General features: G+C 40.2%; 1 protein-coding gene across 1 annotated transcript; it reads left to right on the top strand.

The window, feature by feature from the left end:
• Positions 1–2,420: 2,420 nt before the first annotated feature.
• Positions 2,421–15,496, top strand: LOC117492965 (LITAF domain-containing protein-like). The gene is made up of 4 exons (XM_034143403.1): positions 2,421–2,520; positions 7,157–7,309; positions 14,870–15,017; positions 15,142–15,496. Exons 2-4 carry the CDS (start codon positions 7,171–7,173, stop codon positions 15,251–15,253), a joined length of 399 nt encoding a protein of 132 aa, XP_033999294.1. The 5' UTR covers positions 2,421–2,520; positions 7,157–7,170; the 3' UTR covers positions 15,254–15,496.
• The last annotated feature ends 588 nt before the right edge of the window (positions 15,497–16,084 follow it).

Below are 16,084 nucleotides of genomic sequence, written 5' to 3' on the forward strand. Positions count from 1 at the left end.
TCATCAATAGCATCTTTCAACATCAACAAGTGAGCCATCCCACTATCTTCTGACTCAAGCAAGTGCTTACTGTGCATAAATAAACTGATGTAGTTGAAGCAGCCTTCATCGTCTCCCTCCTCGAGCTCAGACGGTTCCTGGTCTGGCACTGGACCCACTTCCTTGGCAATGTGGAGGAGTTCTTTCGCTGACAAGGAGAGTAGGCTTCTTCTGATGTCCCACACCAGACTTTTCCTTTGGCTCTCCGACATGACAGCAGCTCTTCCAATTCACTCACGATGGATCGCCCAGTTCAGCAACGGTTCCACGTCTGCTCCAGCTTACAGCTCTCTGCTCGCATCAGCTCCGGTATTGGTCCTAGAAGTCATTAATGGATCAGCTCCCGACCAGTAGGTGGCGCCGATCCCGGACGAGCCCCCAAGAACTGTTACGGGTCCCCGATGAGGACCACAGTAACGGTTATGATACCTGTATCGTGCAGGTGAAACAGAAGTAATGAGGACACCTTGTGTTCAGTTTCCTTCCAGATTACTTCTCCTGAGGTTGTTTTATTACACAAAATCATATAAACATATCAATTATCTTATGCATTTCAGTTTCAACTTACATTCCTCAATAACCATTCACATATCTTCACTCTGTCTGTATGTTACTCTTTTATGTGATAAACACATATGTCGAATTGAATTTCACATTCAATAAAATCTGTTGTACCTTAAATACATTTGTATACAGTATTAACCTGTATTTAATACTACTCTTCTTTTTACTTTCACTTAAAAGTAGTATTTCATGACCCCTCTAACCTGTCATGTTGACTATTTACCTTCTGCCATTAATGGCAGGTCACTAAAATGCATTACTGAAACATATTTAAGTGTAACAAACAACCTTACTGTTTTACCAACAGTAACTAACTTATAACCCTTACAAAGTACATATTTATTACAAACTCACAATCACTATACATGCATGTAAATACTCAGTGTACGGGAGGCTTCAGATATACTGACAAACTTGTATCCTTACTGCGTCAGACCACGTTGTCCCCAAAATGGCGCCGTACCGGGAAAGCTAGGCTAATACACTCACACCATTTAACGGTTTTACACATGTAAACAGCGGTACAGTCTTCTAACTGTTAGCGGGCCGTTACATATTATCTTCGCAAACCTTATGGGGGATTCATTGTGATTTATGCACAGTTTACCAACCTGTATCGTGCAGGTGAAACAGAAGTAATGAGGACACCTTGTGTTCAGTTTCCTTCCAGATTACTTCTGAGGAAACCCCGGGAACGTCCGTCTCTTTAATCGGTACCCCGGAACCATTGAATCGAACACAAACGTTCCGCCTCACTACTCACTGCATCTATCGACCCCGTTAGTGAAATGAAAATGAGGGGACCGTGCGGCAGAGTTTCAGTTTCAGTTTCTTTCGCCGGTCAAAATGTCCGTTAAAGTTTAAATCTTCCGGACAAAATTAGAAAAGTGCCGGTCAAAGGTCTTCTTTGTTATTTATTGAGCTTTAAAACAAATGAATAACGACTCTATATAATAAAACACGGAGAACGGAGATCTCTTTTTCTCCCCCTCTTCTGACAGCCCAGCAGCTGATCAGAGCACGGCTACCCTCTCCTGCAGGGGGGCGTGGTCAGCAGAATCAGACCCGTAGACAGCAAACAGCACATAGAGCGAAATGAGGCATGGCTAAAATGCATGATCTGTTTGGTATTTTGAAAACAGAAACGTATAAATATACCTTATATAGGTATGGCCCTACAATATATCATTTAAATATAGCATGATAGGTCCACTATAAGTAAGGAATATCCCACACTATCTGGATGAAACATAATTTTTATAGCTAAAAAACAATTAGTGGAAAGGTTTTCGTCGAAGGACTCGAGGCTGGTTTCGTTTCCGTCCACATTCTCACGTGGTTTTCATTAGGTGAGTCAGACTGAGATAGTGTTAGACCACAGGAAACTACACAGGAAAAAACACATAAACACAGATGTTACGGTAGTGAGAGTTTAGTTATTATTCGTCGACAAACAAAGTAACATTCTTTTCTGTTCATCTGTAAAAAATAAAGAATTTGTCCCTAGTTAGAGTGTTTAGTACTACTAACTTTGTGCAAGAGTTTTTTTGTTGTTTGTTTGTCAAAAAATTATTTGTTCTTACAGGCGTCCTTCACCATCCCTTTTTTACTGAATTCTGTGTCCATATTTGTTATTTCCATTATGTTCATTATTTGAACAGCAATATACAAACACTGTATATTATACTAGTTATTATTTTAAGACCCACCCGTCCACAAGGAATGAAAGGGAGTGAAAAAAGGGAGGGTTTGCCATGAATCTGTCGAGCTCCAGTCCATCAACTGGATCCAGTAACTGTAGGACTTCCTCTATAATTGTTTCAGAACGCTCTCGCTTTAAATGCGTCTCTTCCTGCCTCACTCAGTGCCAAACAGCTCCAGTAGAGAGGCTGCGTGATTCTCCTTTATTTTGTTTAGGTAAGTGGTAGAAAACCTTTTATTTTTAAATGCAAAGTTACATAATGATCAGCTGCTGTTGCTATTATGTTAGAGTATGTTGTTTATGAATGTGTATGTTGACCTGATTTAGCTGATGTTATTAAGGAAATAAAAAATAAAAATGAGTATGACTATTTCTATTTTGTTGCATGGTTGAAAATGTTTCGTATCTTGTATTTTGAGGTGATACTGTGACACATAAAAAAAAAAAAGGTTTTAATTAGGTCAACTAAAATATGCGTCATATCTTGCTACGGTCCCGCGCCAGCGCCTTTTCTTGCAGGTGAATAACCTGACCCCCGGCTCGATGAGCAAACCATGGATAAATTAAATTCCGCATACTTTAACGTAGAACATAAATTACAAGTTTAAACGGTTCTCGAGACTATGAACTTTCTTAGACTAATTGGATATTTTTTGATAGCTAGTACGGTTCTCACGTAGTCGCAGCTTGCGTTTTGTGAAAAGGGGAGAGGAGCTGTAAAATCTTCTGAATTGTTTTTCCAACTATTGCTCAGCTGGCCACAATTTAAACAGTTTTCTATAATGTAATAAATAATAAATGCAGTTTTTGTCTATGATATAACAATATATACAACTTTATAAGCTATCAAGCTATCAAATATGTTTTGCGGTTTCAGACAAAAAACATTGATGGAAAAGGGGGCAAAATGTCTCTTTGGTCAAAAAGGTTGCAGACCTAGTGAAATGGAAAATTACATTTTGTGGATCAAGTTAATGTAAATGATTTATTATTATAGATTCAGGATGAGTCACATGAAGTTTAGCAGGGATTTACTCGCAGTCCGGCAGAGCGAGAATAACCAGCATATGAAAACTACAATACATTCTTTCATAGCATCGAGTACAGCACTTTACCAGTTTGCTTCACTTAAAAGCATGGGCGGCGCCAGCATTTTTTTGCTGCAGTAGCTTAGCAGTTGCTATATGACAGCACGGCATTGCTAGTTAATTTTCAAAATAAATAAACAAACAATACCAGTGGGCCAAGCACGAGCCTGTTCATATTGTAGCATTCACCGCTATTCAAGATCACAGATCACGAGCCTTCAATGTCGAAAACGTTCTCTTTATTTTATGGTATTGACGGCCACAGCCACGCCTTACAGAGCCAATCAATAGTATAACACTCATTATGACTTTTCCCCACACTCGAACACAACTCCTACCGTCTCGTACTCCCTACACACACACCGGAAAACGCACACACACACACCTGGAAGGGGCGGTCTCTCCCTAACTCCCGCCAACAACATTGCCTAAATAACTTTACAAATGTACTAAACTGTGCACATCTGATAACTGAAATAACTATTAACTTGGACACGCTACAATATTATCATTAATATTTACATTAAAACATTCCTTTGACACTTATAACATTACTTTGCAAGGTAAGCACAACCAAAATAAGTTTGTAAAAGCAGAATTTGAACACTGGTTCTCTGCTCCTATATATATATATACAATATTTGTGTATAATACCATTACACCCTAAGTGTACACAATAGCGTTCGTTCACTGTTTCAACTGGCATGCTGTGGCATAGACACACACACACACACACACACACACACACACACACACACACACACACACACACACACACACACACACACACACACACACACACACACACACACACACACACACACACACACACACACACACACACACACACAGGGACCGGCTCCGTTGGAGATCGCGGCCGTTTACGCTGACTTGTGAGAAATCTTTCCATTTTCGATCTGTGTTCACATACTGAGAATTATAACAACATTAGCCAAGTAACAGTTCGCGCTTTAACTTAGGCCTAGGCTCCACGGGAACGAAAACGGGTTGTATCCGCATATTTCTCTTGCGTATAGCCCTTTAAGCTACACAACGCCGTAACGGAACGGTAGAAACGGACCCTGCAAACGACAACGGGTCCAAAGGTGGATAGATCTGGGAACGGAGCGCTCTGGGGGGTCCAACGGGGCCGTGTGGCAGCCATCCGTTTCTGATAATGACGACGCAATAGCCCCGCCTCTGCTGCTCACCCCCGCAAAAGTACACTGCACACTGAATTCAGATTATTTATCTTTATCTCGATATGGACATAAACACGAGTGAAGTCTAATCTGACAGGACGGAGACACGCAGCTCCTCCCGCTGTGATGCAGCGGGAGCAAAACACACACTTCAAGTCAGATCATCACCCTTAGCTATTTTAATTACCTCTAAAACTACCTAAACTAGTTATAAATATGTTTATTTTTACTGTCGAGTCATCATTACTGGATCAGCTGCTGCATGAGACAGACACTGACGCTGTCAGAAGAGAGGAAAAAGAGACGGGCTCCGTGTATTTTATTATTATATATCATATCGTCGTTATTCATTTGTTTTAAAGCTCAATAAATAACAAAGAAGATCTTTGACCGGCACTTTTATAATTTTGTCCGGAAGATTTAAACTTTAACACACGTTGACCGGCAAAAAACTCTGCCCGGTTCCCTCGGCCCCCACCGCGGAGAATAAACAGAAGTGCAGCCATGACAACCATTCTTCTTCGCTGCTTTTGTGGAGGAAGTTGCTGCTTTTGTGGAGGAAGTTACAGCGCCACGTACAGGCTCGGCATATGTACTGCAGCTTTTCCAGCGGTTGGATGTAAACGGAGCTGTCTCGTGTAGCAAGACACAATCCGGTGTATATTGCGTGTGGACGGAAGCTTTTTGGCGTTTGCGTTTGCGTTAATCCTATGCGTTTTGCCGTATGCGTTCCCGTGGAGCCTGGGCCTTACAATGACCCCTGATAGATCTCGCAAGAATGTGTATAAATATATATAGATACATTTTCATAACAAAACAATGGGGTTGCTAAGCCGTTGCTAGGCCAATTGTTGGAGTTGCTATAAGCAACTCCAAGCTACCCCCTGGCGCCGCCCCTGCTTAAAAGGTTCTTAAAATGTCCATCTGGAAGTTTTTGTTTATACAGCTGTCTGTTACGTCACTTTCTATCGCAGAATGAGGTACCACAATGGTGGTAGAGTCGATGACCCATTTATCTAAACGCTATCTTTCATCAAAAATGTGTCAACCAAACAGGATAACGGTTTTGGCATTTCACTATAAGCACATGTTTGGTCTTTTTTATTGCCTCCGTTTATTGTTTTATTTTGCTTGTCAAAGACCAGTAATAAGCCTGCTGCCATATGTCTCCAAAGTCACGCTTTTTTTTCCCTAGTGTGAAAGTGCCTTTTTTCAAGTACTGTATTTTGCTGGAATTTCTTAGCACTTGTTATGTACTTACGTTTTTGCATTTCTTTTGTCACTTTGACCCCCTTCAACAAAAAGTCCAGAAGCATACCACATTAAGTTGATTAAATCCTCAATATATGACTACCTAATCACACACTATGCACAGTAATATAAAACTACTTAACAATAAATAAAAGATTCCATAAAATGATACCTTTACCAAATACAACAGTCAAAGTACTGCTTACTCATACTACTTAAACTATGCTCAATGTTGTGTGGTTTTGTAAAGAGGATGTGTAACCTGTGGTCAGAGTGCTCTTCTTCTGCAAAGCTGAGTTAGTACACAGAAGTAAACCTGTGTTATAATTATATTCCTCCTGCTAAAAGTGGATTAGTTTAATCAATACATCTGAGTTGAGCTTAATAAACCCAGGTGCTACTGTTTTGCTAGCTTCCTCTTTGCTTATATCTACATTTGATAAAAATCCCCTTTTTCCTCTGGCTGTAATCCTAATCAAACCTTTAAAAAATGAAGGAAATTTAGTCTGGGCTTCTCAAAGGGATTATGTGATGCATCAAAGGTTAACTGCTTCTGGAGTAAGCTAGTGATTGGGAGCAAAGTGCTACTGGAGGAGGTATTCGGTGGAAGTTGTTGAGGAATTTGATTAGGGGTATACTTAACCTCGCGATCAGCCAAGTGAAGGGGAGGGCGTGAAAAATGGTTATGAAGCCTCAGTATCAACTGGTTCCATATCTTCAATAGTCAGATTATTCAAATCAGCTTAAAGGGCCTTGAAATTAAGTCTGGGCTTCTTAATAAGGCTTGAGTATTGTAGTTGAAATATGGAGAATGTTCTCGTTGGGGAATCGCAGAGGCAGATATACAATTTAAGATCCTTAATCTGTATTTCTGTATCTGTATTGACACTGTCCTTTGTTAAGACTGTAACCATTTTTTGTCATTATATATAAACAATGCGTGACATACATTGGAGGATGTGGTTCAAGACCTATGAAACAGACATTCAGTATACTATTTTCTTTTCTTTTTCATTTTACCTGTTATAATGTTTATAAAAATAAAGATAATGGCAAATTCTAGATACAACAGTATTTTTGGGGGTATAATGTTAAACCATGCATCATCGAAGCATAACCTAATTTACTTCAGAAGCTTTTCCACACACATGTATCTACCACTATGTAATGAAAAGTGTTCACATATGTTTTTGTTGTACTGTGTTTTGTGGCAGCAATACAATGCATTTTATGTTTATACCTTTTATACTTAACTCAAAGACTTAGAGCTTTTTGATTAACCAACAAAAATACCCTTTTCTCATCTGCAGTACATTTTTTGAGGATGGAACAAGGATACCCACCACAGCAACAAACTCCACCCTACCCTGGGCCGCCGATGCACTATGGCGGTGCAATGCCACATCCAGGGCAGTACGCTCAGCCGGGCTACTACCCCGTAGCGCCCCCACCCATGCAGGGAGGTCTGTGTCTGCCATACTGTTTCAAAGATGATCATTTTGTCCTTTTCCTCCTAACCTTGCCCAGGATTATTTTGCCCGACTGAGACCTGACAGCACAATTCAAAGGGGCCCTATTATGGCTTTTGGGGGTTTCCCTTTCCCTGTAGTGTGTTATATAGGTTTTTGTGCATGTAAATGGTCTGCAAAGGCTAAAATCCCAAAGTTCCCTCCAGAGGGAGTTTTCTCTCGTGAACTGTTAGCGTGGGAGCCTCGCTGCGAGGAAACTGTGTTGCGCATTATTGCGCCACATTTGCGCATAAGATGAGAACCACTGCACATGATGAGGCCCTACGCACTGCGCATGTTCTGCGTGTAGGGAGGGGTGGCCCTGCGGCCAGACAACCAATCGGGGCAGACTGGGCTCTGGTTTCAGACAGAGGGAGAAAAGAGGTGCTGCAGCACAGGCAGTATGCAAACAATCTTTGAACATTAAACAAACACACACATACAGTAAACATCAATAAAGCAAAACGTGATGTATAAAATAATGGATACAAATTCCAAAAATGTAAATCAATTAGATTACCACTATTGCACTTGCATGAACTTTATTGTATGGATATAGTAAGACATTACTTTGGTAAAGGAGATTGAAATACATATCTGCTCTGGGGCCTCATTTATAAAGCCTTGCGTAGGATTGGCGTGGGAAGGTTGCTTATGTAGGACAAAGCAAATAAATACGCACCGACACTTTCCGATTAATAAAAGACTGCGTACCTGCGCAGGACTTGTGTACAGCACATCCTACGCCGGTTTCCCTTTTATAAATCACAATCAACTCGAAATGCGGCGCAGCTTTTGCGGGCTTCACGTAACGCCCATATTTGCCTATAAATAGTCAAAGAAACGCCCATTCATTAATTCATTTTGACTGACTGCATGAAGAAGATCGCAGGAAATGACGACAGGACAGCTAAAAAAGACATGTCACACACCGTGTCAGATTTTGGTTATTTTGGGGAGGTCGAGATAAATCATATTGTTTGGTGGATGCAGTTTGAACCAGAGTAGCAGCATGGAGGTCGGATCGTCACCAAAATAAATAAATAAGTGGTCCGAAAAAGGTTAATGACAAAAAAAATACACATAGCCTTCCTCAGCCAGTGTGTTTGTACCGGGGACAGGAGACACCCCCTTGATGAGAAACTGTAATAAATGATCGGGGAATCCCTCCGGAGTGGAGTCATGACGACTGGATCTGAATTATTTTTTTGTATTTGGTGGTTTGTGTTCCAGCTTTCGATCAGCAACTATATATCCATAATCCACCAGTTAAAGGAAATACAACTAATGTGCTGTGTTATAGCTGTACAATTTACCACATGTGGTGTTCTTAGTTTCCATACCTCCTGTGTTTTACGAGCGACTTATCAAGTAGGCTATTGGCGAACGGCATAAAACATGATTAAACATGATATAAGACCATGCTCGTATACAACCTATAGAAATGCAAAACAGTTTAAAGTAATTATATCCTTCTGCTTACCGCATCATTTATGAGAATACATTTCTTAACAAGAGAACATAATCGAGGGGTGATCAATAACATTTCCGTATTTATTTATTTCTCCAAGTTATGTTTTTGTGTGCACTGAGGAGTCTCAAACAGGCGTTTTTTAAATCATTTTAAGAATGGCTTTAATCAATTTGTGAAAATTAATTATTCATATATGATAAATGAGAGGTAACATTCTATTTATGGTATTATTTCCACATATTTATCTCCATTCTTCCTTCTGCCAACGGTGTCGCAGCCAGTTTCTCGTCTCTCCCGTTTTTGTGCTTAGTGCGTACGCATGGGTCAGAATTTGCGTGGAGGACCGCACATTTTCCCGTCAAGTTTGTTTTTTATAAATCGCAAACATTGCGTAGAAACTGGCGTACGCCATCTTTTGAGCGTACGCACCATTTATAAATGAGGCCCCTGATCTGACCTTTCCTTCTTTGATAAATGTCGTTTCATCTGCCAGATGTTGCCTATGCTCCAGCCACTGCTGTTCCTGCCACAACAGGCGAGACCAAGCACAATCTGTCCTATGTGAAACACATTACACATACAGATTGTCACGCTGAGAACCAAAATGCAACACACGGGAGACCAGGGAAAGTCGGTAACCAGCTTTATTAAAACTTGTTTCCACAGAAAAGTTCTGGTGTAAGACAAACCGGCAGACAGTAGGCAAAGGGCTGGTCGGGGACACGCGAGGGTTCCAGGAGTAGGCAAGACGGGAGACGCAGGTACAGGCAGGGTCAGGGAGCAGGCGAGGCAGAATAGTCCGGGTACAGGCAGGGTCAGGAAACAGGCGAAGCAGGCTGGTCAGGGACAGGCAAGGTCGAAACCGGGAGAGCAATCTGGGAGGTAATGTTGGAAAGAACTGCATGCTGCGAAGTACGATCTGGCACTGAGGTGAGAGTGAAGGGGGCCTATATACTAGTGGAGCTAATGGGTGTAACAGAGTATGAGAGAGAAACAGGGTGTGACTACCAGGTGACTAAGGTGACTGAGACATGCTAATGCAGAAAATAGGTGAGTGAGGGAGCAGACTGTGACACAGATAGTGAACATGTTTCTGTTCCAGCTTGTGGAGTTAGAACTGCCCCTGCACAGAGCCTCAGAGTCAGTGGGTGAAGTCCTCAGTTTCCTACCAAAGTTATCCGAAGAATAGTTCATTTGTTTCGGATGTGCATAACAAAAAGCTATTGTCCACTGTCTCTTTTTGTTGCGTGCAGTCACATTTTGAGTATTTCTTATTGCAACAGATGTTAGCTATTCATTAAATAACAAATAGAAATACAGATAACAACATAATAAGGTGACAGTGGGCTTGTTTAATGAAGGATGGGTCAGATTAACACACATTTAGATATTTTTCATGTTACTCTCTCTCAGTTTCATTCTACACTATGAGTAAAATCTGAGCTGTCCATTACTAAAAATATCTATAATATATTACTATAAATACCCTCTATCCAATCCCATCCAACTTTATTTATAAAGCACTTTAAAACCAGACCAGAGTGCTGTACAGAGCGATACATTAAATATAAAATCACACAGCTCAGCTCACAAAACATAACAATAAATATAAAATCACATAAAAGGTACGAACACAAAACAAACCAGAATAAACATAACAATTACAAAATTAAAATTAAAAACAGCCATATAGTAAAAACAATAGATCACTGAAAGCAAATAAAAGCAACAATCTACTTGGTTTTGAATGCTAAGGAGAAGAGGTGGGTTTTAAGACGGGATTTAAAAACAGACAGTGTGGGAGCCTGTCTGATTTGCAACGGCAGGTCGTTCCACAGTTTAGGGGCGGCAGCAGAGAAAGCATGGTCCCCTCTGAGCTTTGACTTTGTGTTGGGCACCCTCAGTTTTAAAATGAATCCTCAAATGAATAGGCAGCCAGTGGAGTGAAGATAAAATGGGGGAAATGTGCTCGTGTGCCAGGCGAGCAAGTTATCCCCATATATAGTGCATTACAGTAATCCAAGCGGGAGGTGACGAAGGCATGGATTATCGTTTCAAAAAGGTCACTATACAACCCAGTCTCACGGCATTTCGTGTTATAGTCACGACATTTAATCTATTGATTCGTGTTCACCAACACGATTTTCCCCTTTTTTTTTCGTGTCACACAGAACGATTTTAAAAGCAATGTATTTCTATTGGTAGTATGTTTCGTGCCTGCAACACATCTTTTTGTCCGGTCGGGTCTTGGAAGACCGGAAGCTGTGGGGTTCATAAAAACATGTTCTTACTCAATATCAAGCTGCGATTATTGTTTTTATTTTAAATCGTATAATGTCGGACTTTCTTTGCCGTCTGTGAGGAAAAGAAATGGGGCTCAGAGCCTCAGAATACTGAAATCTGTATTTTTTAAATCTTTTTTTCCTTCTAATTTGTTATTATTTTCGAAATAACACACTGTTATTTACTCAACAATAACACACAATTATCCTTGTTTTTATTTATTTGTTTAATTCCATAAACTCTGGCTTTTTTGGCGTCCGTCAGGAACTGAATTTCAAAATAAAAATAACCGGAAACAGACGTAGGCCTATATGGGACATTTCGAGCATCATTGCGATACACAGGGTGTTTCTCAATCGCGAGTAAAGCTGCTTCAGAGCCACTATTTCAAGCATACTACGTCATCGAGTGCCGCCGAAGTACTGTTCCAATCTCCAGCATATTTGGAAATCTACCGAGCGCGGCGTACTCCGTTTGGAGAAATATCGAGGCTGCACATGAGTAGACTTCGCGGTCTTAAAATCCCCACAATGCTTTGCGCACGGACCAATTTCCCCAAATCTGTGGCGGAAGATGTAAGGCGGGGCCTCTCATATGACGCACACCTGCACACTTGCTAGCCTGTTCCACTCTTTGTTTTCCGAATGGCAGGAAGTATTCTTGCCTCGCTTCTGAAGCAAGATGCTCGGCAGACATGTGCTACCAAGCAAGCGTACTCGCGATTGAGAAACACCCACTGCCACTGAACTGATTACCCAAGATCCTCAGCTATGGTTTAAGCTCGGTGATTGGATGTTTTAGCCGCAATGCACGTTGGGATATGGTGTTAATGCGATATGAAATCCGAAAAACATTTCGGAGTTTAGGATGGCCGAAGACACTACACTACCCATAATCCCCAGCTATCGTTTGGGACTACAGTCCCCGTGATTAATCTTCAAACTCTGGGATTGGATGTTGGAGTGGCAGTGCGCTAAGGTTATGCAGAGCGTCAAACAGCACTTTGAAATGGAACGAAACCACGGCAGACTTTCCAAAACTGGATTCAAACGGGACCAGCCCCCCTCCCCCAGAACTACACATGCTGGCTATACAGAATGTTCTATGGAACGTCTCTACTGGGAACGTTTTTGTTTTTCCCACAATTAGAAGTTGCCAGTATTAAACACATTGGTGTTATCAAATGTAAAACATATAATTAATAAATGGGTGAAAATCGCTTGTGTCCATAATGGGCAGCATTAATATATACCCACATGACAGCTCATTGTTACTTTGTAATTCTACTCCACTATAATTCAGAGGTTAACCTGGTATTTTTAGTCCACTACATTTATTTTAGTTACTTTGCAGATTCTGATTAATGATGTGAAATATAAACAACCCTTAAATCAGATTTTAGTTACACCTGAGTAAAATTCAGGGAAGGTGATTGTCAAGTGCCAACAATCAGGCGAGATATTTGGTAGTTGGTGCTTGAGAAGACTAAACATTTATCTGCAGATCCCTATAAAGTATATTCATTACTCGTTATTCTCTACTAATAGTTATTTAAAAACTGTATATAATGGCTATTTTGCACATCCGTTTCAAGATTTCAAGATTTTCTAAGGTTTATTGACATATCATATACACAACTATGGTGTAGTTAAGCAATGAATGAAAAACTTGGGTCGCAGGTTCCTCAACAGTGCATTACAAGGGACTTCCGGCTGAGTGATCGATGGAGTAAGACGCAACTTTTAGGAGCTCCTGCAATATGCTCTGAAATGTGCTTATAGGTAAAATTAACACGGTTAAAATGAACATTCTTCCTAAGTACCTATTTCTTTTCCAATGTCTCCCTCTATTCCTACCTAAACAATTTTTTAAGACTCTTGATCAGGATATTTCTGGCTTTTTATGAAATGGAAAGGCACCCAGAATAAGTAAATATATTCTTCAAAGATGTAGACTTAACGCTGGACTGTCTCTCCCGAACTTCCAATTATATTATTGGGCTATTATACACAAGATTTCATTTTGGTCAAAATCAGTGCATCCTCCATGGTGTAGATTTGAGGCACAGTCTTGTGGCTCATCCTCTGCTATGGCACTACTTACCTCTTCTATTCCCACCAACCTCTCTGGACATACAAATAATCCTGTTGTGAGTTCTACTCTTAAAATCTGGTACCAATTTAGGAGGCATTTTAAGTTTACTTCTGCATCCACTTTAGCTCCTTTATTGGGAAACCATTTATTCCGACCTGCCTTATCTGACCCCACTTTCTCTGTATGGCATGAGAAGGGCCTGAGGACTTTAAGAGAGCTTTATAAGGATAATACCTTTCGTAGTTTTACTGATATATCAAGTAAATTCGAACTCCCAACATCTCACCTTTTTCGTTATTTCCAAATTAGACACTGTACCAAATCCCTGTTTCCATCCTTTCCCTCTCTACCCCCTAATCAAATATGGGATGAGTTTCTTTGTTCCGATCCCCTTCAAAAGTCACTTATTTCAAAAATATATAACAAACTCCTGACCGATGACAGCTCACACAACACCAATAATCAATTGGTCTCAATCAAGGCTGCCTGGGAGGCTGAGCTATATGTGAGCTTGGGTGATCACTGGTGGGACACTGCTCTTACGTAACAGGATTCATACAAGTTCATCCTGTGCTCGTCTCACTCTCATACAGTTCAAGGTGCTGTACAGGGTTCATTTCTCAAAGGCACGACTGTCACAAATATATTCCACTGTTATTGACATCTGTGACAAATGTCAAGCCTCTCCCTGCAACCTATCCCATATGTTCTTCTCCTGCCCATTAGTGTTTTCCTTTTGGCAGAAGTTTTTTGAGGATATCTCAAAAATACTCTCACTCACTGTGAAAGTCTGTCCCCATATTGCCATATTTGGGTGCCCAGAAGATTACAATAGATACAACTCGGCAAAAAAGCCAGAGATTATGGAATTAAACAAGTAACTAAAAACAAGGATAATTGTGTGTTATTGTTGAGTAAATAACAGTGTGTTATTTAGCAAAGAATAACAAATTAGAAGGAAAAAAAGATTAAAAAAAAATACAGATTTCAGTATTCTGAGGCTCTGAGCCCCATTTCTTTTCCTCACTGACGGCAAAAAAAGTCCGACATTATACGATTTAAAATTAAAAACAATAATCGTGGCTTGATATTGAGTAAGAACCATAGACTGCATGTAAAGAACATGTTTTTATAAACCACACAGCTTCCGGTCTTCCAAGACCCGAAAAGACGTGTTGCAGGCACGAAACATACTACCAATAGAAATACATTACTTTTAAAATCGTTCTGTGTGACACGAAAAAAAGGGGAAAATCGTGTTGGTGAACACGAATCAATAGATTAAATGTCGTGACTATAACTAGAAATGCCGTGAGACTGGGTTGCACTATATGGTTGGGTGGCTCACTAACAGCAACTCCTTACCAAAATACAGATGGTGTTCTATTAGCAGCCTCTGCTGGTCATGTTGAGTCAGTTCATGCAGTACATTTTATTCTCGAATCTTTGAATGATTGCCCAAAAATGGAAATTCTACAGAAACAAAGGATATTTCCATCTACCTGGCTGGAACACAGATGAAATGAAATGATGAAATTCAGTTTATTGCTTCTGGTTTTCAATTATCAAATATTGCTGTCAGAAATGGGGCATTGTACTTATTTTAAGCTTGTACAATGACATAAATCCATCTATTTAACGTGTTGTGCATTTGTCATCCTCAGTGACTCACGTGATAATAGGAAATACACATCTACGTGACGTCCCAGGACAAACTGTCTGTCCCCACTGCCAGCAGTCAGTGATCACCATGATAGAGCGCACAGCAGGCATGAGGGCCTGGGCTACCTGTTTTCTCTTCTCCTTCATTGGGTAAAAACAACCTTTTTGGTAGAAACATCTAGTTTCTGACAGTGTCTGAAATACACCAGAAAATCCTCCTTTAAGAACGGTTGTTGATTGGAGTGTTACTATTGACGTTGTTTCCCCTCTACAGGTGTATTCCTTGCGGTTTTATACCATTCTGCATTGATTCCTGCAAAGATGTGGAGCACCGTTGTCCTTCCTGCCAAAGAGTCATCTACGTATACAAGCTATCGGAAAACTAACTGTGATTAAGGAAGACGAAAAAGAAGACCTCACTTCTTATCTGCAGCTTTACTTGCTCTTTGATAATTTTTAAACTGATCAAAATGATACCTTAAAATACATTTATCCTATGCTGACATTGTCCTAGTCATTTTGCTGCTTTTTCACATTTCAATGCTAATGACATAAGCCTCACACTGCAGGGAGTCATATTAAGCAGTGAGTGGTGAACTTGTAATTCAATAAAAAACTGTTGCATGATGCCATTATTATATTATTTCATAATACAAACACAAACAATTATGTTATACAAAATAACTGTGTCTTCTGTTATGAGTCTCTGTAAAACAAGACAACAAGATTAACCACTGATAAGAGAAAACACTGTACTTTTTAGTAGTAGTTTTAATTTTGTATTCACCAATAGTTCCTACACATGTGGTCGACACGGATATACTCACAAAAGTAAAGTTAACAAAACATAAAAGGGTACACATTTGTGAGTGTAGAGAGGGTAGAATCTGTTTGGATAACTGCAGTCTTTACAGGATGGTTTGTTGAAATACATGTAATTCTTATTCTATTGTTGTTCTATTTTGGCATTGCCTCCGGTTTCGGAGAAATCATGTTTTGTTAAATTCTTCAAGGTCATTTTTTTGGAAGGCTGTTGTTCCTTTGACATGTGTTTTGCTAAGAGGCTCTAGCCATTGTGGTTAGCTGATCTTTTTCCAACGTTTACAGTTTAGTAATATTGAATTATTGGCAATAGTGAGGGCCAGAAATTGAGCTTGTGTCAAGTTTCTCTAAATTGCCGAGTATGCAACCCTGTCTCCTAGAAATTACGTTCCCAC

The sequence above is a fragment of the Trematomus bernacchii genome, unplaced genomic scaffold (genome assembly GCF_902827165.1).
Source record: "Trematomus bernacchii unplaced genomic scaffold, fTreBer1.1, whole genome shotgun sequence".
NCBI lineage: Eukaryota > Metazoa > Chordata > Actinopteri > Perciformes > Nototheniidae > Trematomus > Trematomus bernacchii.

What these genes read in the sequence shown, in the direction of transcription:
- LOC117492965 (XM_034143403.1), top strand. Translation starts at nt 7,171, where the DNA reads ATGGAACAAGGATACCCACCACAGCAACAAACTCCACCCTACCCTGGG. An exon ending in GCCCCCACCCATGCAGGGAG is followed by an intron (nt 7,310 to 14,869) that starts GTCTGTGTCTGC and finishes TGTCATCCTCAG; the next exon opens with TGACTCACGTGATAATAGGA. An exon ending in TTTCTCTTCTCCTTCATTGG is followed by an intron (nt 15,018 to 15,141) that starts GTAAAAACAACC and finishes TCCCCTCTACAG; the next exon opens with GTGTATTCCTTGCGGTTTTA.